General features: G+C 36.8%; 2 protein-coding genes across 4 annotated transcripts; both read right to left on the reverse strand.

Annotated features, from left to right (window-relative positions):
* Window positions 1-13,885: 13,885 nt before the first annotated feature.
* LOC107783056 (uncharacterized) lies at window positions 13,886-19,631 on the reverse strand. Of its 3 annotated transcripts, none has more exons than XM_016604020.2 (7): window positions 19,499-19,631; window positions 18,188-18,643; window positions 17,286-17,563; window positions 15,630-16,220; window positions 15,104-15,514; window positions 14,896-15,016; window positions 13,886-14,445 (listed from the first exon to the last, which is right to left on the reverse strand). In XM_016604020.2, exons 2-7 carry the CDS (start codon window positions 18,336-18,338, stop codon window positions 13,967-13,969), a joined length of 2,031 nt encoding a protein of 676 aa, XP_016459506.2. In that variant the 5' UTR covers window positions 18,339-18,643; window positions 19,499-19,631; the 3' UTR covers window positions 13,886-13,966. The 3 variants fall into 3 exon arrangements, 2 of the variants coding, with proteins under 2 accessions (XP_016459506.2, XP_016459507.2); XM_016604021.2 differs by having other exon boundaries at window positions 18,188-18,623; window positions 19,499-19,623; XR_012696478.1 differs by having other exon boundaries at window positions 13,982-14,445; window positions 14,531-15,016.
* Window positions 19,632-22,722: 3,091 nt separating this feature from the next.
* On the reverse strand, window positions 22,723-24,791 carry LOC142165783 (uncharacterized). The gene is made up of 6 exons (XM_075224155.1): window positions 24,470-24,791; window positions 23,976-24,010; window positions 23,864-23,931; window positions 23,050-23,752; window positions 22,941-22,964; window positions 22,723-22,767 (listed from the first exon to the last, which is right to left on the reverse strand). The coding sequence occupies exons 1-6, from the start codon at window positions 24,789-24,791 to the stop codon at window positions 22,723-22,725; spliced, it is 1,197 nt and encodes a 398-aa protein (XP_075080256.1).
* Between the last annotated feature and the right edge of the window lie 439 nt (window positions 24,792-25,230).

Raw genomic sequence — 25,230 nt, forward strand, 5'->3', positions numbered from 1 at the left:
TACAGTCTTTATTTTATAACACGTTATCGATCAGCACGAGACTTGTCATCTCGAGCAAATACTTTGAAAGTATCAGAGGTACAAACTTTCTTTTTCTAAATAATGTCAAATCTTTTTAAACTTGAATTTGTAGCCCTGGATATATCGGCCAAAAGCTACATGTTTGGGTGCTTGATGCTGAAATTCATCTTAATGCGATAGTTCTGGCAGACACCAAATCAAGCATCAAATCAAGACCGTGCCAAAGCAATAATATTCCTACGTCATCATGTTGATGAAGGATTGAAAATGGAATATCTCATTGTTAAAGATCTAGTTATACTGTGGAATAATTTGAAAGATAGATATGACCACCTGATGATGGTCGTTCTTCCACAAGCACGTTATGACTGGACTCATTTAAGGCTACAAGATTTTAAATCTATCAGTGAGTATAATTCTGCTATGTTCAGAATTATTTCGCAATTGAAATTATGTGGTGATAATATTACTGATCATGATATGTTGGAGAAAATTTTCACCACTTTTCATACCTCGAATATTCTCCTGCAGCAGTAATATCGAGAGATGGGATTCAAAAAGTATTATGAATTTATTTCACGTCTTCTTGTGGCTGAGCAACATAATGGCTATTAATGAAAAACCATGAAAGACAACATACTAGTTCTTGTCCATTCCCTGAAGCGAATGAGACGAACTTCCACCAAGCTAATCGTGGAAGAGGTCGTGGCAACCAGCCGTGGTCGGGGAAGAGACTCTAATCATGGACTGTGATGCACCAAAGCCTCCTAACCACCAGCAGTGGAAAAGGAAGGATCAAAAGCATGAAGCGGTGCAAGCAACAAATGCAGAAAATGCATGTTATAGATGTGGAGGAAAATGACATTGGTCACGTACTTGTCGTACGCCAAGGCACCTGGTTGAGATTTATCAAGCCTCCCTAAAGAAGACAGAGAAAAATACGGAAGCAAATTTTATTTCTGAAGATAATTTAGACTTCATGCATTTGGATGTAGCTAATTACTTTGCACTCCCAGAAGGAGAAACAAGTCATGTGATCGGTGATGAATCTGTAGAAATATAAATATTTTAATTTTTGTTGTTTGTAGTGGATAGTATGGTTATGTAAATGTTATTTTTGAATAAAAGTTATGCTTTAATAATAATGTTTACTATAATATATATTTTTATGTCCTTTTGAAGAATATGGATAATCCTCAAATTATGTTTGGATCAAAGATCAATCATGAAGATATTTGTGTAATTGATAGTGGAACAACTTATGTCATATTCAAAAATCAAAAATACTTTTTTTATTTGCATAGGGAAAAAGCAAATGTTTCTACAATTTTTGGTAATATAAGTTTGATTAAAGGCTCCGGAAGAGCCAATATATTTCTGTCTAAGGGAAAAACTTATTATAGACAAATCATTGTTCTCCTCCAAGTCTCGAAGAAACTTGTTGAGTTTTATAGATATCCGCCGAAATGGGTATCATGTTGAGACGATAAATGAAATGAATATGGAATATCTTTGTATTACAAAGAATATTTCTGGACAGAAGTGCATTGTAGAAAAGTTATCAACTTTGTCATCTGGCTTATACTATTCAAAGATCAGTACAATTGAAGCACACTCTATCGTAAACCAGAAGTTTACTGATTCAAATACTTTTGTGATTTGGCATGGCCGCTTGGGCCGTCCTGGATCAATAATGATGAGACGAATTATTGAAAATTCGAGTGAGCATCCATTTAAGAACTTGAAGATTCTTACAAATGATGAATTTTCTTTTGATACTTGCTATCAAGGCAAAATGACCATTAGACCATCTCCAATAAAGGTTGGCATGGAATCCCCTGCCCTTTTGGATTATATACCTGGGGATATATGTGGATCTATTCACCCACCAAGTGGGTTGTTTAGATATTTTATGGTCCTAATAGATGCATCTTCAAGATGGTCTTATGTGTGCCTACTATCATCTCGCAACCTGGCATTTGCAAAGCTATTAGCCCAAATAATTTGATTAAGGGCACAATTCCCAGATTATCCTATAAAGGCTATTTGCCTTGATAATGCTGGAGAATTCTCATCTCAAGCTTTTGATGATTATTGTCTATCAGTTGGGATAAAAGTTAAACATCTTGTAGCATATGTTCATACTCAAAATAGTCTTGCAGAGTCATTTATTAAACGCCTACAGTTGATAGCAAGACCAATACTTACGAAAATAAAATAGTCCACTACTGTTTGGGGTCATGCTATCTTGCATGCAGCATCACTTATTCGTCTCAGACCGACACATTATAATAAATATTCTCCGTCAAAATTAGTTTTTGGTCATGAACCAAATATTGCTCATTTACGAATTTTCGGATATGTTTATATGTGCCAATAGCACCACCACAGTGCAGTAAGAAGGCCTCCAGAGAAAATTAGGAATATATGTTGGGTTTGAATCACGCTTTATTATTCGCTATCTTGAACCATTGACTGAAGATTTATTTATTGCTCGATTTGCAGATTGTCGATTTGATGAAACAAATTTCTCACAATTAGGAGGAGAGAAAAAGGAAATCAAAAGAAAAATTGTATGAAAAGTTTCATCATTATCTCATTTTGATCCACGTACCCATATATATAATCAGGAGGTCTAGAAGATCATCTATTTACAGAATACAACAAATCAAATGCCAGGCGCATTTACTGATTTTAAAAGGATAATTAAGTCACATATCTCTACGGAGAATGTGCCTATTCGAATTGAAGTCCCAACAGGACCATCTACTAGCATAAGAGCTAGTAAACCTAAAGCACGCCTGAAGCGTGGTGGGCCTTTCGGTTCTAAGGATATAAATTCTAGGAAATGAAAATCGACAAATGATCAAAATGATACTATGAAGGGATCTCCTGAAGATACCTAAGATCTAATTAGTTGTGAGATTCTTGAAGAAATAAATGAACCCGAGACTCAAGTGAGCAAGAAACTTTTAATAAGTTCTACTGGTGATAGGATCAATTTAAATCGATATGAAATAGTGGTGGATAATATTTTGCATATAATGTTGCATTTAACATGATGCAAGATAGTAAGGATCTTGAACCCCGATCTGTCGAAGAATGTAGACAAATATTTGATTGGCCAAAATGGCAAGAGGCAATTCAATCAGAATTGAACGCAGTTGCTAAAAGAGAGGTCTTTGGACCAGTAGTCCAAGCACCTGCTGGTATAAAACCAATTGATCATAAATGGGTTTGTGAAAAGGGAATGATAAAAATAAAATTAAAAGATACAAAACTCGCGTTATCGCACAAGGATTCTCACAACGACCTGGAGTCAAGTTTGATGAAACATATTCACCTGTTATGGAGCCATAACATTTCGATATCTCATCAGTTTAGCCCTACATGAAAGCTAGAAATACATCTAATGGATGTAGCTACAACTTATGTGTACGGTGCACTTGATAATGAAATTTATATAAAAATTCCTGAAGGATTTAAAATGCTTGAAGCAAATTCAAAATCTCGAAAAATGTATTCAATCAGATTACAAAGATCTTTGTACGGTTTAAAGCAATCTGGGCGTCTGTGATATAATGCCTCAGTGAATATTTGTTGAAAGAAGGTTATATAATTTTTTTTATTTGTCCATGCATTTTTTATGAAGAAAATGACATCAGATTTTGTTATACTTGATGTTTATGTTAATGAAATAAATCTTGTTGGAACTTCAGGATAGCTCCAAAAGGCAATTGAATATCTTAATAAAGAATTTGAGATGAAAGATCTTCGAAAGACAAAACTGTCTTGGTCTGCAAATTGAACATTTAGCAGACGGGGTCTTTATTCATCAATCTGCCTACACAGAAAGGGTCTTAAAACGTTTTTACAAGGACAAAACGCACCCATTGAGTACAGCAATGATTGTTCAATCACTTGAAGTGAAGAAGGACCCGTTCCGACCTCCAGAAGAGGATGAGGAACTCTTTGGTCCTGAAACACCCTATCTCAGTGCAATTAGTGCACTTATGCATCTTGCTAATGCTACAAGGCCTGACATAGCATTTTCTGTTAATTTACTAGCAATATATAGCTCTTCTCCTGCACGAAGACATTTGAATAGGATTAAGCATATTTTGCGGTATTTAAAAGGAACGCTTGATATTAGTGCTTTATGCTAATAAAGGTAGTGCAGATCTTGTTGGTTATGCAGATGCAGGTTATTTATTTGATCCCCATAAAGTTCTATCTCAAATCGGGTACGTGTTTACATGTGGAGGTATTATCATATCATGGCGCACAAAACAATCTATTGTTGCTACTTCTTCAAATCATGTTGAGATAATAGCTATTTATGAAAAAAGTAGGGAATGCGTATGGTTGAGATCAATGATTATTTTATTCGAGAAAAATATTGTTTGGAATGTGATAAAAGATCCACAATTTTACCCGAAGACAATGTTGCATGCATAGTCCAATTGAAGAGATGGTTTATAAAAAGAAGATAGAACGAAGCACATTTCACCAAAATTATTTTACACACATGATCTTCAGAAAATGGTGATATTTCTATGCAATAAATCCATTCAAGTGACAATCCGGCAGATTTATTCACTAAATCTTTGTCAACTTTAACTTTTTAGAAGATGGTATACAAGATTGAAATATGAATTCTCAAATATTTGAAACAAGGTTTTCATCAGGGAGAGTGAAATACGCGTTGTACTCTTTTTTCCTTACTAAGATTTTTCCTATATGATTTTTCTTATAAGGTTTTTAATAAGGCAGCTAGAAATGTGTATTATTAAATATGTGTACCCTTTTTTCTTCACTAGGATTTTTCCCACTGAGTTTTTTGTAGTATAATTTTAACGAGGCACATTATCTTTTAATGAACATCCGGGGGGTGTTATGAACATATTATATTGTGGATGCCTATTATTACCCCACTATAGATAATCTTCCTGAAGAAGATTATCCGTTTAGTACTCTATTGAAGTTTAGCAGCTGATGCATGCAGGTTGCAAACAATAAAATGATTTGCATAAGCTTCTTATTAAACAGATAGGTTGCGAGCAACTCATGCAGACAGCTTACAAGCAGCTCAAGAAAAGTCTCATAATTGCTTCCTGAAAAGCCTTGTAGATGCTTCCTGAAAAACCTCGCAATTGCTTCCTTTCTTCTATAAATAGAGAAATTTTCAGTTTATAAGTATATCAATTTGAAGTTTAATGATATATCAATCTCTTTTTATACTTGTCTTCGATTTATTTACTTTACAGACTTTTTTTTATAACAGTCATTAATATCTAGTATTTTTTCTTTCTTTCTTTTTTGAGGTTAAATCCATTTCGAAGTGGTGTGCAAGAAATCAACTAAATATTTAACACTGGGACGTTAGCACAATTCTTGAAACTAGAAGGGGGAAATTTGAAGTTTTAACAAATGAGAGGGTGTCACGTGATTTACAATAATATAATCAAAGATAAAATAAGTCAATAGAGTTATTAAAAAGAGAACATGAGGCTAAGATAAGCTAGAAGACAACGAAGTGCAACGCGGCAGACAAAATCTCCACATGTTCGGCAACGTGGACTAAGGACGGCTAAATTGGACACGTGTGCATTGCTGGAATTATCATATTCAGTTATAGAAAGCCGCCAAAGTAAATCTGAATGTTTTTCTAAAATAAAAATATCAGAAGCTCATACGTGTTCTCTGCAATTTACTCTAACCAATAAGGTAAGTACACGGTTCATTGGATAGTTGGACGGACAAGATCTGATATTGGACACGTGTAGCAGATTGGAGCTTAAAGTATAACGATATGGGCAAATTAGTTTCATCGAATTTAATAATAGAACATAAAAATTAATATGATACTTAAATAATGATATATTTTATTTATTTTAAATTTAAAAAAAATACAAGAATTTAATAGATCTTGACATATGTATATAGAAGAATAAAGAAATTAACGAATTTCTGTAACACTTGATAAGAAAGTGATGATAAATCCATTATTCAAAGTAAATGAAAATGGATGCACTTCATAGTTCTATTAAATATTACATCTAATGAGAGAATCCAAATATTTTAAATATTTTTTTAAGAAAATTCTATATATAGTATTAAAAGTATATATAAAAACTATATATTTATATATCGGTTTGGTTCTGATTTTTTTTACTCAATATCAATCCAAATCAAAACAAATCTATTCGGATATTTTAATCGGTTTGATGTGATTTTCCAATTCGATTTGAATACTACTAGGTGCAACAATAAGAGCTTTCGTGTGTGATCATGAGGTTATGAGTTCAAGGTATAAAAATAGCCTGAAATATAAAATAAGACTGTGATCATAGACTCAATATAGCCTACTTAGTTCTTTTTCAATTTTCATGCATAACAGGCAATGAAGAAAGAAGTGAAACTAGGAATTTTCCCAAGCGTATTCAAATTTGAAAGAAGTGAAAAAAATTCTAACAAAGGGTGTTCAATATGTGATATATACCTTTAAAACGTAATATTTTATCTATATGCACATTGCAATTTTTCGACCAAGGGTGGTCAACTGACCACCCTTGTGGCCATGTGGTTTCGCCACTGATAATAAGAGCTTAATGCACTCTACTCTTTTTATTTATATATATATTTATTTATTACGCAGTTTAATTTGTCAATTTTATAATTAATTTTCTTGATTTAAGTATAAATATCAAAAGCGCATAAATAGCTTTCTCACATGAAACATGGAGTAATAAAATGAAGATGTCGGTTAAGTTGGTAGAATAGGCAGAAATTTTCTTGGTTTTGTTGGTAGAGTTTTACTTTGACCCGATGTGACAAACAATTATTTGTTTCGCTCAAAAGATATTGAAACTTTTTTGAACAAATCAATCAAAGAAAATGAAAGGATAAATCCTAGTTAAAGATAATTAACTCTAGATTCGAGATGAATAATATGAATAGAAAAACATAGCCGAGTATAAATATTGGTTGTGATTATGGCCAAATTTAATAGCATAAAGAAAGATGCATTAATTAAAATTAAGTGGCAATAAAATATAAATAAAGGAAAAGATTCACTCAATCTTCAGTGAGACGGTCTCCTTTCATTTAATAAAGAAAAATGATAGAAAAATATGAGAACCTTAGGACCCTTTTTGGATCCGATGAAGGTATGGGATCACAGATCCTCCAGAGAGGTGTGTTTACATATTTTCTGGAGAGAGGGAGAGGGAGAGAGAGGGATAGAGAGAGAGCCCCCCCCCCCCCACCCTCCCTTTGGGAAGTCCTCCCCTCCTATTTATAAAGGGGTATCCATAGAAAATCCTAAAAAAAAAGTATAATTTAGAGGGAACATTCGGTAGAATATTCCTTTTGAGTATTCTAAAGCAAACTAGTTATTTTATCACTGCCCGACCTCGACCTTATTGGTGAGTGTCCGACCTCGACCTATCCGTCCTCGATCTGTCCGACCTCGGCCTTAATTATGACTGCCCGAACTCGGCCAATTGGTGATTGTCCGACCATGGCCTGTCCGACCTCGGCCAATTGATGACTGTCCGGCCTCGGCCAATTGGTGACTGTCCAACCACGGCCTGTCCGACCTCGGCCTTAGGTCTTCGCGTGCCAAATTTCTCTGATCTAATTTTGACCTATATAGTTAGTCCCTCCGCTTATCGAGGTCATCTCTTGGTTGAGCTCGGTGAGTGGACTTCATTAACAATAGTTCGAGAAACTCGGATGGGGAGGTCGACTAGTATGGATTGCGGCTGAGGGTGCCGATGCTGAGGGAGAATTTCTTGGAGATGGTGGTGAAGAGGGTGGCGATGGTGACACCGAGTGAAAAGATAGCTGTCTTTTTTGACTATTGATCCAGGTCGTATGTAATCTGCGACTATTTGCGCAGTGACTTTGTATAAAGAAGAATTTTTCATTGTTATTCGTCTTGTACTTTTCTATGTTTTTTCTTTTCGTGACTTTGGTGTGAGGTAGATTCCCGCATGGCAAGTCCCGGTCTTTTTTTCCCTTTATATTTTCTGACGGCACTTGGCCTTAGGAACATTTCGAATTCTCTTTGGCGAAGGCCCATGTCCTTAGAGGGTATTATTTCGATCTTGTCGAAATATTGACCCGTCATCGTTCGATCGAGGTCGAACACTTCTTTTTAGCGAAGGCCTTTGTCCTTAAAGGGTGTTATTTCGAACGTATTGAAATATTAACTCGTCGTTGTTCGATCAAGGTCGAAATCTTCTTCTTTGGCAAAGGCTTGTGGCCTTAAAGAGTGTTATTTCGAACTTATCAAAATGTTAACCCGTCGTCGTCGTTCGATCGAGGTCGAACTCTTCTTCTTGGCGGAGGCCCTTGGCCTTAAAGGGTGTTATTTCGAACTTATTGAAATGTTAACCCGTCGTCGTTCGATCAAGGTCGAACTCTTCTTCTTTGGCGAAGGCCTTTGGCCTTAAAGGGTGTTATTTAGAACTTAACAAAATGTTAACCTGTCGTCGTTCGATCGAGGTCGAACTCTTCTTTTTGGCGGAGGCCCTTGGCCTTAAAGGGTGTTATTTTGAACTTGTCGAAATATTAACCCGTCGTCGTTCGATCAAGGTCGAACTCTTCTTCTTTGGGCGAAGACCCTTGGCCTTACAGGGTGTTATTTTGAACTTGTCGAAATGTTAACCCGTCATCATTCGATCAAAGTCGAACTCTTCTTCTTGGCGAAGTCCCTTGGCCTTAAAGGGTGTTATTTCGAACTTATCGAAATGCTAACCTGTCGTCGTTCGATCAAGGTCGAACTCTTCTTTTTGGCGAAGTCCCTTGGCCTTATAGGGTGTTATTTCGAACTTATCGAAATATTAACCCGTCGTCATTTGATCGAGGTCGAACTCTTTTTTTGGCGGAGGCCCTTGGCCTTAAAGGGTGTTATTTCGAACTTGTCGAAATATTAACCCGTCGTCGTTCGATCAAGGTCGAACTCTTCTTCTTGGCGGAGGCCCTTGGCCTTAAAGGGTGTTATTTCGAACTTGTCGAAATTAACCCGTCGTTGTTCGATAAAAGTCGAACTCTTCTTCTTTGGCGAAGGCCCTTGGCCTTAAAGGGTGTTATTTCGAACTTATCAAAATGTTAACTCGTCGTCGTTTGATCGAGGTTGAACTCTTCTTCTTGGCGAAGGCCCTTGGCCTTAAAGGATGTTATTTCGAACTTGTCGAAATATTAACCCGTCATCGTTCGATCGAGGTCGAACTCTTCTTCTTGGCGGAGGACTTTGGCCTTAAAGGGTGTTATTTCGAACTTATCGAAATGTTAACCCATCTTCGTTCGATCAAGGTCAAACTCTTATTTTTGGCGAAGGCCCTTGGCCTTAAAGGGTGTTATTTCGAACTTATCAAAATGTTAACCTGTCATCGTTCGATCGAGGTCGAACTCTTCTTCTTGGCGGAGGCCCTTGGCCTTAAAGGTTGTTATTTTGAACTTGTCAAAATGTTAACTCGTCGTCGTTCGATCGAGGTCGAACTTTTCTTCTTGGCGGAGGCCCTTGGCCTTAAAGGGTGTTATTTCGAACTTGTCGAAATATTAACCCGTCGTCGTTCGATAAAGGTCGAACTCTTCTTCTTTGGCGAAGACCCTTGGCCTTAAAGGGTGTTATTTCGAACTTAGAAAAATGTTAACTCGTCGTCGTTCGAAATATTAACATTTCGAACTTATCGAAATGTTAACCCGTCGTCGTTCGATCGAGGTCGAACTCTTCTTCTTGGCGGAGGCCCTTGGCCTTAAAGGGTGTTATTTTGAACTTGTCGAAATGTTAACCCGTCGTCGTTCGATCGAGGTCGAACTTTTCTTCTTGGCGGAGGCCCTTGGCCTTAAAGGGTGTTATTTCGAACTTGTCGAAATATTAACCCGTCGTCGTTCGATAAAGGTCGAACTCTTTTTCTTTGGCGAAGACCCTTGGCCTTAAAGGGTGTTATTTCGAACTTAGAAAAATGTTAACTCGTCGTCGTTCGATCGAGGTCGAACTCTTCTTTTTGGCGGAGACCCTTGGCCTTAAAGGGTGTTATTTCGAACTTATCGAAATGTAAACCCGTCGTCGTTCAATCGAGGTCGAACTCTTCTTCTTGGCGGAGGCCCTTGGCTGTAAGGGTGTTCCCTGGGGGAGTCCCAATTTTGCTTAGCTTCTGCATTTCTTGGGTGATTCCTAGTTTGCTTAATTTTGCTTGCATTGGAGAATACAATGCGTTTCTCGGGTGGCTGCCCCTACTTTTATTCCACGTGGAGAAATAGTTAGTTAAAACAAAATAAAAACATTCGTTACCTCAGTTTGATCACATTCCCTTCTCCGGTTATGCTTTCAGTGGCCACTACCAATTTGGCAAGGCTGTCTGTTTCGATGTTTTGTGCTCGGGGTATCTGGTCGAGTTGACACTCGTCAAACTCGGGCAGTAACTTATCAATTCTTGCCTGATATTTTCGTAGCCTTTGTTCTTTTATTTGGAAAGTCCATGTGACTTGGTTGACGACAAGTTGTGAGTCATATCGGAGGATGATTCGCCGTGCTCCATACTTGAGAGCTAGTTTCAGTCCTTGTAGATGTCAAAGCAAAAAGTGAAGTTGGCATGACAAAGCACACGAAGGCCTGAAAGGACGCCACTGTGCAGAACCACACCTCTCAACCGTGGTAATTTAGCTGCCAAGTGTAATGCTGGGCCACTGTAAAGAAGGAATAAACTAAAATTTGCAAGGAAGACATCAATTGTTATGGATAGTAGTGGAGTGCACTTAATAGAAAAAGGTGAAAAGTGGAGAGCATTAATTAAATGATAGAAATGTGTGTTGTTGTTAAGCTTTGTTTCATTGGCGTTTGCCAGGTTGTCCTTTCACATCATCAAAAATGGCTGAGGACTAGGAAAACAATAGTAGTCGTACTGTAAAATTTGGGGTGTCATTCACAAATAAGCACTCATATATAGAAGGAAACCATCTTTTCATCTTTGCAAAGCGAATTCAAGATTTGGAATTAGTAAGATATATAACCTCTGCTTCTCTTTATAAAAATCATGTCGTCTCCTTGATAATGTAAGAAGTCGTATAAAAGTGTCTTTGTTTTCTCATTCTTACACCCCGGAAATTAACAATGTCTCAAATATGATGGCAACAAATAGAAGTATGATGTGACAGAACCAGGTTCCTCACTTCTTTTATACAAAAAATACAAAATCTAGCATATTTTTAACCTAATCGAATGCACTCCCAACCAAAAAAAAATCACAATCTTTAAATGTGTAGGAGTATCAGCATTTCATAATACTTGTGTGCTAACTGCCCAAGAAATTCAGGCAACAAACCCTTGGCTAACGTAATATTTAATATATATAATACTCTTTAGCATCTCATTTGCAAAAGCACCAAATACAAAAACTATTTGGTGTATCAAATTCGGTTGGCTTCCCTGAAGACGCTTCATAGTTGGAATTGAATTTTAGATCTAAAGGAAACTAAAATTTTAACTAGAAAATCCCCACAGACAACGCCAAATTGGTTGACTCAAAAGATATTGAAACTTTTTTGAACAAATCAATCAAAGAAAATGAAAGGGTAAATCCTAGTTAAAGATAATTAACTCTAGATCCGAGATGAATAATATGAATAGAAAAACATAGCCGAGTATAAATATTGGCCGTGATTATGGCCAGATTTAATAGCATAAAAAAAGATGCATTAAGTAACATTAAGTGGCAATAAAATATAAATAAAGGAAAAGATTCACCCAATCTTAGTGAGACGGATCTCCTTTCATTTAATAAAGACAAATGATAGACAAATATGAGAACTGTAGGACCCTTTTTGGATCCGATGAAGGTATGGGATTCCAGATCCTCCGGAGAGGTGTGTTTACATATTTTCTAGAGAGAGGGAGAGGGAGAGGGAGAGAGAGAGGGAGAGAGAGAGTCCCTCCCTCCCCCCTTTGGGAAGTCCTCCCCTCCTATTTATAAGGGGGTATCCATAGAAAATCCTAAAAAAAGGTACAATTTAGATGGAATATTCGGTAGAATATTCCTTTTGAGTATTCCAAAGCAAACTAGCTATTTTATCACTGCCCGACCTCGGTCTTATTGGTGAGTGTCCGATCTCGACCTGTCCGTCCTCGGCATGTCCGACCTCGGCCTTAATTATGACTGTCCGACCTCGACCAATTGATGATTGTCCGACCTCGACCAATTGGTGACTGTCCGACCACGGCCTGTCCGACCTCGGCCTTATGTCTCCGCGGGCCGAATTTCTCTGATCTAATTTTGACTCATACATTATTGGCAGTGATCAATTCTCAATATAGCAACAAGGAAGACGTATGCTTTTTCAGACCCAACGTTTTCTCGTGGACTGTTTATCTCTAAAATTATCATGTGTTTGTCTTAGGTCATTGACAGCCGATTTCAATTTTTCGACCACTTAAATTAATACTAATGGCTAGTCGCAAATATGTTCGAACCGTGAAAGTAGCCAGTCATGAATATTCATGTTAGAGTAGATTATCTATATCACACCCCTTAAGGTGTAGCTCTTTCTCGGACCGTGCGTGAACCCGAGATACCTGGATTACCTTATAAGCTGAATTGCCCTTTCTTTTTTTAATAAATAAGACACGTCAAATATAATACACTAAGCAAGAACAAACTTGAAATCTAATCTCAGTTCACTTAAAGGTTCTAAGAGCTCAACCGCCCTGATTCTTCCGACAAACTTATCAAACAAAAATCCAAAATCTGATTTCTCAATCCGACTTTTCCTGCAACTCTACTCTCCCTGACTAATGAAGCCAATTACTTGCACCTACAGTTCTATTGATTTTAGTCATGCAAAAATGATCATTTTCTTTTCACTAAATTCAATTTGAAGAAAAAAGAAGCTCCTACGATAAATTTTGCTTTTACCACCTGACGTCTAGTGGTGACAAAATGATTAAAAAAACAGTTATTTATCCATATAATTCATTAAAAAACATGTCGGAAAATAAACTTATTAAAAACAAGTCAAATATGAATAAAAATCATATTATTCAATTAGAAAATGAATAACTAAAGATTTAACTTTTACATTTGTAACCCTCAAATTACGGTTTTCCTCAAGTTTGGGATAGTAAAAATTCTTGCAGAAGTGATCACATTCAAGAATCTATGAATAATATAGATATCCATATTATCCGCCAGTTAACCCAATTTTTATCCATATCAAATATGAATCAGGCCAAATCATTTATCCATTTTTAGCATTACCTATTTTGACCCACACATATCCGACCCGCCTATTTGTCACTCCTACTTATGCCAACAACCCAAATACATTGGAGTTCGAATTTTTTTACATGTGAACTTCCAGCACAATGAATATGCTGAAATTACAGCATAATACGATGAAAGTTTATACTCAAGTGCACCAATCTCCAGTGTATTATGCTGGAACTTTTCATGTTTCAGCAAAATAGTGATTATTTTTCAACGACTTTGCAGCTATCTCAATTATCAGTCCGAAAATTAGTTAGCCCGTGTTATTTTCACGCTTATCAATACCACTACCAACTACTAGAAAACAAATTGCTTTTCCCTCCTTAACAGTAAGATGCAAAGTATCAAAAACACGTTGAACAACTAAATCTAAGAACAATTGGAAATATAACTAGAAAGAACAAGATAGTTCACAGACAAAACTAAGGACAAATACCAGAAAAGTATCATGCACGCAAATATTGATAGAAACACCTTAAGCTTAAGGGTCGAGACTTTGTTGATGAATGAAGCTCAACAACGCTTTTTGGTTAAAAGATTAATAAGATAGAGTAACTGAACACCAGAAAGGTATATAAGATTGAACACAAATATTGTAATGCATTTTCGACCACCTGCAACTCTGAGTTATCAGTGTGTTATCATATCAAGAGCACCACATAACAAGCTTATAGCTAAGATGGGAATGAAGATGAAACAACAACCACTTGAATTATAACTTGAAGTTGATTTAGCAATATCTTTAAGAAGATAAATTCATAAAACTCCCAAAATAAATTGTACCATAACTTCTTCAAATGAGAAAAGCAAAGAGCCAGACTAAACCCAAAACGCAAGGGCTCAAGCACTTGTATAGAAATATCTGCCTTGACAACATTTGACTGACAGGTAAAAACACAAGAAGGACCTCCCAGTATAACTGACAAGGCTTCGTCAGTGCATCCATCAATCTCAAGAGTCACCTCAGCCTTGACAAATATGAAGGAGCCACCACAAAGAGCAAATATGCTCGAATAAAACACATCTCCCAGTATAACTGACAAGGCGTCGTTAGTGCATCCATCAATCCCAAGAATCACCTCAGCCTTGACAAGTATCAAGGAGCCACCACAAAGAGCAAATATGCTCAAATAAAACTTTCTTTGCTGCACCCCTGAAGACAAGATGACAAAACAAACAAGGAAAATGAGAACCCCATGTAAAACAACCGAGAACACATCATAGACTGCAGCATGTACCTGCAGCCCCACTGACCATAAATTAGAAGAGGTTTTATGTAACCTCGTCATAGATGCTGCAGTCTCTACACTGTAAGATGATCAAATCACCTAAAACTGAAAATACAGAGAAAAAGAAGCTTTTCCCCCTACCCTTCTAACAGCCAAGACAGGTCACATCGATTACATGACCAAAAGACCAATGTAAAACCAGTCACAATTTATATCCTACAGTGGCCTCTCAATATTGAATAAATACGCTATTTTCCACCAAGAGTATCCAATTTCTCATTTGCTTTCCACAAACGCATTTATGTAGACAAACAGATCGAACATGAAAGCTTGTACCACCGACGAGAATTGTCATCAGAAATAATGAGATCTACCTCTTTCCATGTTTTGAGCAGCGAGTCTACTATTCTCCTTTGGTTGCTTGTAAGAGCTAACACTGAAGTTGGTCGCAGCATTATAACCCTGACTTACGTTATTCTGATAATAATTATAAACCTGCAATTAACGAAATCAATTAGTAAGATATGGGAAACGAAAGCGAAAAGATAACTTCAGTTCAACACAAGAAGAACAAGGTATCACCATGTCAGAATAATTCACTTGTTGAGTGTAACTTTCAGGGAGCATCGGGAGCTGATTTTCGCAGAAGTCTTGATTTATGCCCAAGGAATTGTTTCCAAAACAGAACTGCTGCACATCAATGTTAGATTTATATGGCGCAGATAAGTTGCTCGGCGCTAATCGTCCAGTTTCGATGGTTCCAGCAGAGTGATCCAAAGGGATTTCAAGATCATTGAGCTCCATATAGGCAGCATCTTTTGGCAGAATCATGGGGTTAAGACTATAACTGGCTCGCCAGCTTGCAGAGAGATCAGATCTCGATTGACCCAGTCCTTCCCAGTTCTCGATGTGACCAAGGCCGTCGAAAATATCATTCCCATCAGTAAATGGATCAGGTAGAGCATTCATATCTGGGTTAAAATTCTCTAGATTCTGTTAGAAAAAAGAAAGGAATAATGGTCAACACACATTACATAAAAACAAGTTCCAAAAATACAATAAATGTTGTAGAAGTAGCTATGCTATAACAGCACTAAAGCATACCCACCTGATTATTCTCATTGCCAGCAGATAGCAAAGTAGTATCTTCTGTGAAATGGGCTAATAGACCAATGATCTCATCATCTTGCTCATCCAGAGGCATCTTATTAGTACAAAGCCGGGTATTAGATGGACCTGGACCACTGTTAATCATGCTGGTATCAATTAAACTCTGTTTTTCAGGTAGCACAGGCAGAGCAGAAAAAATATTGGATGGGCTCGATTCACCAGTCACCCCCACATCGCCTAGCTTATCGGAAGGCATCCAATTGATAGGAGATACATTGGATGGACGTGGTTCACCTGGCACCTCAATATTTGGCTCATCCAAAGGCATTCTCTGAATAAAAGATAGACTCAGACTCCGTTGACTTGAAGGCCAGCCAGATGTGCTTCCTGGGTTAATCATGCTGGTCTCAATTGAGTAGTTCTTATTGTCAGGCCTTTGAGGTGGAGCACATAAAACATCTGATGTACAAGGTTCAGCAGGAATTTCATCGTCTTCCCAATCTGCCTCCTTAAAAGGTGCTCCATACTGTGCACCATTTTTTGGACCTGGCCCACTCTTCTGGAATACTTTACATAGCACATATGAATCCTACAAAACAAGGCTTTGATGAATAATAAGTTCTAAAATTTACACACAAAAAAAAAGGAAAGATGAGACTGCTGTACCTAGACCCACAGTAATATAGAGAACACAATAAATCCAGACACCAATATCTAACTCGAGTCTTAAACCGTTGGATCCCTACAAAGAGCCCAGCAGAGCTAAGATTGGCTGATAATTTGTTTTTATAAAGATTATGATAGGCTAAATTATATTATAGAATGAGGAACTTGAATTTTCAAAGTCTTTTTTAACATAGGCTGAAGAAATTGAAGATAGAAGATGGAAAGAAAATGCTTGACGTCGCGCAATCTTCAAACAAGAGAGCAGTATGCAATATGTTTCCACCTGAGTTGCATAACTTTCCCAAATTTCCTATCTACCATACAAGCATAGGAACCATGTGCCATGACAAAACTTGAAAAACAGATTTGACCTGTAAAAGAAATTAAAGGCCTCAAAAATATGAGAAAAGAAAGACTTGGTGTGCAAGATCACAGTTAAGGAAAACCAAGGACCTAGACCTACCAATTCATTACTTTTTCTGATCCAAATCTATACAAGCATAGTGCCATCGACATTGTTCTCCATGATCACAAGTGAAGGATCAATGAGAAACAGATGCAATCTTTAAGAAATTAAAGCTTCCAAAAGAATAGGAGAGTCTATCTTGGTATGCTTTCATTTAAGGAAAACCAAGGATCTATAACCTGTCAACCACCTCCAGGAAATTTCAAATTAAGAAAAATAATTGCTAGAAGATAATAATACAGATCAACAAGATAGTAGGGGACTAGGTGCTAAGGAATATATCGTCTAAATAGTATCCCAGAAACATTAATTCCGAGAATGAGAGAACATGATCCGTTTAGCACGATGTTTTAATCAGGGTTCTCACAAACAGGCACTAGATTAAATTACAGTAAAGCAAGTGCAAGCAGAAAAGGGGGAGAGAATACTGCAAGGGGCACCCATTGGCTACTGATACAAGCAAAAGAAGAAAGAGCATCAATAAAAATTAGGTACTATTTTAGCAAAGACAGATAGAAGTACCTGAGCAAATCCTGCATCAGCCAATCCTTTATCTTCAAACTTGTATTCGTGAATAACCCAATCAGTTCTCTGCCCTCGTGGGGGATGGCCTTGGTGGAACACAAGAGTTTTAACTGATCCAACAATCTTTTCGTCATAAGTAATGGATCTATCTTTCCCAGTAGTTTTCCAGTAGCCAGTTTCAGTAGCACGATTCATTCTGGCTCCACTTGCATACTTTCTCTCCCTTGGGCAAAAGAAATACCATTCTAGATCTTTACTTTTATAGCAACATTTGTCTGCAAGAAGATATTAAAACATTATGCAAAGTTGAACAAAGACAAATAAAATCATTAACCAGACTTGAAATAAACATACTACTTCAGTCCCCCAAAAAGGTACTGTCCAAATGCTAGAGATTTTGACTGAAAGAAGTAACAACTTGGGAAGTTAAATAATGAAACAGAAAGGAAAAGATAGGCTTTTATCACTACGGCTTCCAAATGCCGCTTTTAGAGATTCAAAGCAGCTAAAACTATCCCATAAGTAGAAATTTCATTAACCAAACTGATGCTTGTTCTTTCTCAAAGCACTATTTTTTCTCTGAAGAACAGCATATAGACAACATAGCACATTACGTATATGATTTTCAAGTGTAGAACATTTACAACCTTCATTATGTATGGGATTCCTCTAGATTCTTTTCAAGTAAAAGTTGTTGCTTTTCCATATAAAAAGAAATGAAGAAAGGACACCCTTTTGGTGGAAGTACACAGTATGCAACTACAGAATAAAGGCTCCATAGAGAAACTTGGAAGCAGAATGTGCGCCAGAGGTAAGGGGTTCGTATATTCTTAGGTAAACCAAGTTTAGAAGAATGCAATATTTTAACAAATTCTTCAATAAAAACAATAAACAGATACCTGGAAGGTCCCACGGGGAGAACTTGTAGATGTTGAGTTCCGTTATGGCTTCAAAATGAAGTTGTTTCCCCATGATCTTCCGCTTGAGATAGTACATAATCAGCTCAACATCAGTTGGGTGAAAGCGAAACCCAGGCGGAAGCCTCGCCATTAAAATAACCAGGAAAAAAAAAAGGGCCAAACTAAATGAAATGAACCAGCCCCAAAAGGGCTTCGCGGAGTAAAAACTAGAGTAAAATTAATGGTGGCAATAAACTTAAAAGAGCTATGTGCAAATACACCAGAGCCTCCAACCCCCCACCACAAAAATCCTCAACTGCTGTCAAGTCCAATGCCGAAACAAGATCTTTCCTGCACACCACAGCCTTCCGCGGTTCATGAAAAGGAATGCACCCCTTACAAAAAACTGATGTTTCTTGCTGGAACCAACAGACATCTGGTGCACAATTCAAAAACCTGTTATTCACAAAATCATCAGCCTCCCAAATCAAACCAAATAATACCAATTTAACAGAAGCTCCACCAGTTGATCACCACCGAGGGAAAGGAAAATATCTCAATAACCAGCACAAACAAAATAGTTTTCAAAAACAATAGAACACCAGATTGACAAACACGAAGATGACAATAAAACAACTGAGCAAACACTGATCTTCACAAAAGTATATGGTCAAGCTGTCATAGTCTAGTGTTAAAGTTCCATTTTTTTCCTCAACAAGTTCGAAATCTGAACCCATAACTTCCAGTATATTAGATGGAGGTGGTATAATTACAAATCTGAACCCATAACGTTTAAATCCTGGATCCGCCTCTGGAGACCATTAAATACTAAAGTGAGATTGCAGCATGAAATGTTTGTGAACTGAATCCACTTCACAATTTAAGCCCTAATGGTCAAACTTAAACGCTGACCCGTACAGATGAGCACAACTAAAATTTCACTAGCCTAAAAGACAGAAATAGACAATACTAGAAAGGAAAACAATCGGCACCACGACAGATAAAAAAATAATCGGCACAACAAGAGATCAGAAAATAACAGGAAAATAAGAGGAGTCATCAAACCCTAGATTGAAAAACCCTAAACCTCGACCTAAAAAAAACACAATAAAGTCAGAAAAATAAATCAGCAACAATGTATATAACAACAAATAAAAGAACACAGAAGAAAGAAGAAACCAATCGAAGTATATCAAACCCTTAAATCACCACATATAAATTTCGAAAAAAAACACACAATAAATTGACAAAATTATATAAATAAAAGAGAACAGAATAATAAAATAAAAAACGATCGAAAAGTGAACTTACCCAGAAAGGGAACGAACCGGAGAAGGCAAAGGGAGCGAAGGGGAAGAGAATGGGAAGGGCGGAGAGGAGTGAAGTAAAAGGGGGCGAAAGTGAATCGAAATTGGAGTGTGAGTAGGGGTTTATATAGGAAGAGGGTTTTAAGAGAGCCTTCTTCGGTAATCTACAGCTTTTTATTGGCTTGCTTTCAATACTAGTTGGACATTTTGGGTAAATTCTTAAAACTTAACCAAGAATCCTACACACACGTACACACGTACCAGAATATTGTTTTTTGGTCATTGTGGTATTCCATAAATATATTTAACCTTTAACTGACTATTTACTGGAGTTACTAAATATGTAATTAATCAGAGGAAAAGACTTAGAAAATCCCTTAACTATGCCTGTAGGATTATTTTTATTCTTTATCTATACTATTAAATATAAAATATTCCTTATCTTTGTAAAAGTGTACAATTTTAATCTACCCCGTAACAGAGTTTGCAAAACTAACGGATATGAGCGTCTGCTTGGTTTAATAATAACAGAGTTTTACCCCATCAAAACCCAGTTAAAAATAACGAACTCTCTCTCTTTCTCTTCAACCGTCGACCCCTTTTCTTCAAAATTTCATATCATACTCAACCTCCTTTCTCCCAAAATCCCTACAAATCTCACCTCTATAATGTTGAAGATAGGATCCCTATTCAGCGAGTCGTGAAAGGAAATCAAATTTCGATTAAAGAGAAATTGTTTGGATCCCTAATCGAAGAAGTAAAATGCAGAGTGGAAGTTCATTAACGTTGCCATCAGTATTGATCCAGAGTGGAAGTTCGTAAGTTGTTGACCCCCAAATGTTGATAGAATAAACGATCAACTGTCCGTAAAACCTTGTATTTTATCCATTTCAGATTAAACCAGAGCAAAGGAGGATTGAGAAGTGGGCTCTAAAGGAGAGCCTTTTATGATGAGGAGCATCCCTATCTCCCAAAAGTGTACTAAATCGCCATTTCAAACTGATTTGCAAGTGATTTCGAAAGTTATATTGTTAATCAAACTAACAATTGATTCATTACATTCCTTGCAGCACTTTCTGTATAGGCAGAAAGAACAATGTAGTGATGGTGTGGGCTATAGTTGGATAGATGGACTCAAATGTGTTTCAATGACTTATCAACAACTTTTTATTGCTCTTATTTATCTTTCAATGCTTGTTTGTTTTAAAGCTGTCTAGGAAACAAATTTTTTTCTTTAATAGGTGACGGATAGGATGATGCTAAATGCTTCACATATATTCCCTCATAACACCCCGATTACAAAAGAAGCATACTACTATAGGATGATTTTCGAGCGCTTCTTCCCACAGGTACTTTGTTCAGATAATATTTTGTATTGTGGGGTTTCATGATAAATGGGCTAATTTACGCTTGTTGTCGACCTTGCAACCTTCCGATAAAGTGAGTAAGCTCACATAGTCAGAGTTTTTTATTCAAATAATAATGCATTGAAAATAATAATGCTAAATTAGATATTTACTTTTAACCATGTTCCTCTGCCATTTTTGGTTCTGCAGAATTCAGCTGGGCTAACCGTTCCTGGAGGAGCGAGTGTGGCGTGTGCTAAAGCAGTTGAGTGGGATGCTTCTTGGTCAAAGAACCTTGATCCTTCACACAGGGCTGCTATTGGCGTACATAACTCGGCTTATGAGAATCATGTACCTGCTATGGCTAATGAAATTTGGCCACAAGAATCATTGCATGTGTGCCGTCTTTGGTAGAAGTTGGTGCTACTCCTGAGCTCACAATAAGGAGTTAGCAGCAGTCTGTTATCCATGACTTCTTGCTCATAAGTAATATTATAACTATTACAATTATTATAAGTTTTAGTCTAATGTCATTGTTAAGGGAAGATGCAACATGTCTTTTAGTCTAATTTCTGTCTTTTAGTCTACTATATCCCTAACAATTAATATGTGGGTTCGCGCAATTTAAACTGAACCAGATAGCAACTAATTATAGAATACGTTTATAACAAATTTCATTAATTAAGAAGTACTTGCAAATTCATAGCTGTAATAAATGGTAACCACTCTATTATATAAAAAGCCATAAGTAACCAAGATCGATATATAAGATGCATTGTGTCTTTAGTTGTCACGACCCAATTCCATTATAGGTCATGATGGCGCCCGACACCATTGTCAGACAAGCCAACGCAAAAATATTAATAAGTTCTAGTTTTACTTTACTAAAACAGTTACAACAATTTCTTAATTTTGATTTAAAACAAGTGATAATTAGTAACGTACAAAAATAATTATACAATCCCAAAAGAATAGTCTACCAATGTGTGTGCCAAAACGTGGTGTCACAAGTATGTTGGCATCTAGTAGAATATACAAAAGAATAAATCTATCCTACTGTCTGGAATAGAATAGACAGCCAAAAGTAAAGAGAGACTCCATCATGCTGCTGAACGGCATAGGAAGGGAGCAACTCACCGTGGAATCTCGGACTACGATCAAGAATGCGCACCAGACTGGTAGCCAGATGTACCTTCCTCAGATCATGTACAATTAAATACATAAGCGTAGTATGAGTACATAAACAATGTGTCCCCAGTAAGTATCACATCTAATCTCGAAGAAGTAGAGACGAGAGGTCGACTTGATACTTAGTAGGGTCAAATAATATAATAAAGTGTTATGCTAAGCATGGTCCGAATTCACTTCCGATCGCGCTCCCAACACCAGAATCACCATACGGAACTACTCCTAGACTCAGAATCCTAAATGGATATCGATAACACTGAAATGCACTTCAACCCAAACTTATAAAATTTCTTCCAAAATGCTAACTTCCACAATAAGCGCCAAAACGCTTCCGGGTCATCCAAAACCCGATTCGGGCATACGCCCAAGACCGAAATCATCATACGAATCTACTGGAACTTTAGATCGCGATTCCGAGGTCGTTTACTCTAAAATCCAATCTTAGTCAATTCTTTCAACTTAAAGATTTTGAAATGAGAATTCACTTTCCAAATCAACTCCGAATTCCCCGGAATTCAATTCTGACCATGCGTACAAGTCATAACACTCGAAGTGAAGCTGCTCATGGACCCAAACTGCTGAAGGACGCGCTACAGCTTAAAACGACCGATCGGGTCGTTACATAAACAACAGCAAATGTGACTAGAACAATGTCCACGACACAGTATCTAAGAATTCCAACAGCAAAATGTCTTCAATAGTAGTGAGAACTACCATGTTCTACTTCTCCTTTTCTAACCTACAAAATACAGAAATATAGTTTAATGTATAACATGTAAATGGAACTTAATTGAGTAGTTTTAATAGTTTCATATTCTATTCAACTTCCCAAAAGAAAAATAGCAGCAAGTGTGAGTTAAACGTCATCCAAAAATAGCAGCAAAAGTAATTCAGAGAGCATCCAACTTTTACCTCACTTAATTCACCTCTTCTAACCTACAAAATAGAGAAAATATAGTTTAACTTTTAACTTGTAAATAGAAAGGCGACTTAAAAATTACATCAGATTCAAATATTATACCGCCAATTTTTCAAGATATGATGATGTAGTTGATTGCCAAAAGACTGGTTCATTTAGGTCAGTTTCTGTCTCCACATAGCTAAACTTGCAAGTTCTTTTATTGTGATCAGGCTTATGACAAATGCTACATTCAATAGTTGTTTGCTTCCTTTTCATCCTTGTTCTGCTCGCTCTAGCTTCACCAAATTCTTTTTTCCTCGATTTTTGCTTTCTTCCTCTCTTTTGTTTCACATTCTTTGGAGGCAAAGGAGGAATCTTACAAGATTTAGGCCACAATTGTGATCTATTAATTGAAAGAATAGCATATTCATAAATTCTCCTATATGTTTCCACCATGTAGCGGTCATCGACATAGTTAATTACCTCATCATTTTTAGCCCAAATTGCCGAAATGGCATGTTTGCAAGGATATCTGGTTATCTTCCACTTCCTACAACTACATGTTTTGTTATGTAGGTCCACTGCCCAATTATCATCCATGCTCTTTCCAAGGATTTTATAATTCCACTTATTTGATTTTTGAGGAATAAACGCAGCTGCTGCCGCCTCATTTTTGTGTAAAATATCCTTGATTCTACGCCAAACATCACCCAAATTCCATTTTTCTCCTTTATCCCTGTTAGCTTGTATCCGAGCCATCAATATGTATCTTAATTTCTCTAACAATGTTATAATGGGCTTGTCTTGGGCCTCAAGTATCATGCTATTAAAGGATTCACACATGTTATTCAACAAGATATCACACTTAGAAGTTAACCAAGAAACAACATCTGCATCTAAATTTTAAAGGTTAGGCATGTGATCATGAAAGAACTTCTCCGTCGTAGACTTTGCAGCAGCCCAAAGTGCATTCCTTAAGGAGAAACCACTAAAGCCAACCTCCTAAAATTGCCATAGAGGTGTCTCATGCAGAATCTATGACTGACGAATGACAACCCATCGTTAAATGCTTCAAGAAGACCTTCAATAAAAAAATCATATTTTTTAGTAAGAGTTTCAAACTAAAATATTAAAGCAAGAAAAACTTGAATATAAAAGCAATTCAAATCCAATAAACTGAATATAAATGCTTCAAGAAGACCTTTTTGCTTATCTGACATGAAGGTCCAACCACCATGATCATCAATATCCAAATCAATAGACAAGTAGTTCAAAAACCATGACCATGTATCCCGTGTTTCCTATTCAACAACTGCATATGCGATTGGGAATATGTTATTATTAGCATCAAGTCCAACTGCTGTTAACAATTGAGTTCCATACATCGGGCCCTTTAACCAACAACCATCTACACCAACTATCTTTCTACAACCGGCCTTGAAGCCTTCCTTACAAGCAGCAAAGCATATATAAATTCTTTAAAATATACATGGCTTGTTAGATATTTCATTTTCTGTTAATTTCACATGAATCGAACTACCTGGATTTGTCCTTTCAAGCTCATTGATGTAGTCCCACAACATAGCAAATTGATCTTTAATATCACCATCAAGCAATGCGATGGCCTTTCTTTTAGCCCTTCTAGCTTGAGGTAAACTAATATGAGCTTTAAGTTGCCGACTAATTGTATCTCTGAATTTAGAAACTTTCAGATCCCTGTTTGAACTGATAGTATCCAGATATCTCCTTGCAATAAAAGAAGATGTGATCGTCTTATTATGATGATACCAATTTTTACAACTATGCTCAGGGTTGTAAGTTTTTATTTGAAATCCCTTATCCCTGTGCATTCTTGATGCCATAATTTCCACTCACAAGTCAGATGTATGCACTTACCTCTTATTCTTATCTTGTCATTTTTGCACCACTTAATATACTTTTCAGCTTGTATTTCGTGAGTTTCCACAGCATATTTAAACTCTTTTTTGTTTTCAAATGTATATTCAAGAGCAAGTACGGGATTCTTTTCATTAGTTTTAGGATTGTACTTAGGAAAATCAAAACTCTCATTGTCTGAATCACTATCCAAGCTTAAAGTCCGAAGAATTCACGCAATCAGAATCCCCTTCTTCATTTGACAACTTCTTTTGAACCTCGGCACTAATACACTCTCTACCACTTTCAACGCATTGTTTTCCAGTAACTCCCTTATCAAGCATTGGATTGAAATCGGATAGTTCATTTTCAGAATCATCAAACTCATCACTACTAGACGAGTTTGACGTTTCAACCAGTTTCTCA

The sequence above is a fragment of the Nicotiana tabacum genome, chromosome 11, assembly GCF_000715075.1.
Source record: "Nicotiana tabacum cultivar K326 chromosome 11, ASM71507v2, whole genome shotgun sequence".
Lineage (NCBI taxonomy): Eukaryota > Viridiplantae > Streptophyta > Magnoliopsida > Solanales > Solanaceae > Nicotiana > Nicotiana tabacum.

Bases quoted from the DNA above. Each gene is read 5' to 3' on its own strand.
- LOC107783056 (XM_016604020.2), bottom strand. From the start codon at position 18,338: ATGGCGAGGCTTCCGCCTGGGTTTCGCTTTCACCCAACTGATGTTGAG. The intron at 17,564-18,187 runs GTATCTGTTTAT...ATCTTCTTGCAG, and splicing joins CTCCCCGTGGGACCTTCCAG to ACAAATGTTGCTATAAAAGT. The intron at 15,515-15,629 runs GTGGGTATGCTT...TTTTTCTAACAG, and splicing joins CTGGCAATGAGAATAATCAG to AATCTAGAGAATTTTAACCC.
- LOC142165783 (XM_075224155.1), bottom strand. From the start codon at position 24,791: ATGGCATCAAGAATGCACAGGGATAAGGGATTTCAAATAAAAACTTAC. The intron at 23,932-23,975 runs GTCAGTCATAGA...TGGCAATTTTAG, and splicing joins TTAACGATGGGTTGTCATTC to GAGGTTGGCTTTAGTGGTTT. The intron at 22,768-22,940 runs GTAAAAGTTGGA...TGTATTTTGTAG, and splicing joins GAAGAGGTGAATTAAGTGAG to GTTAGAAAAGGAGAAGTAGA.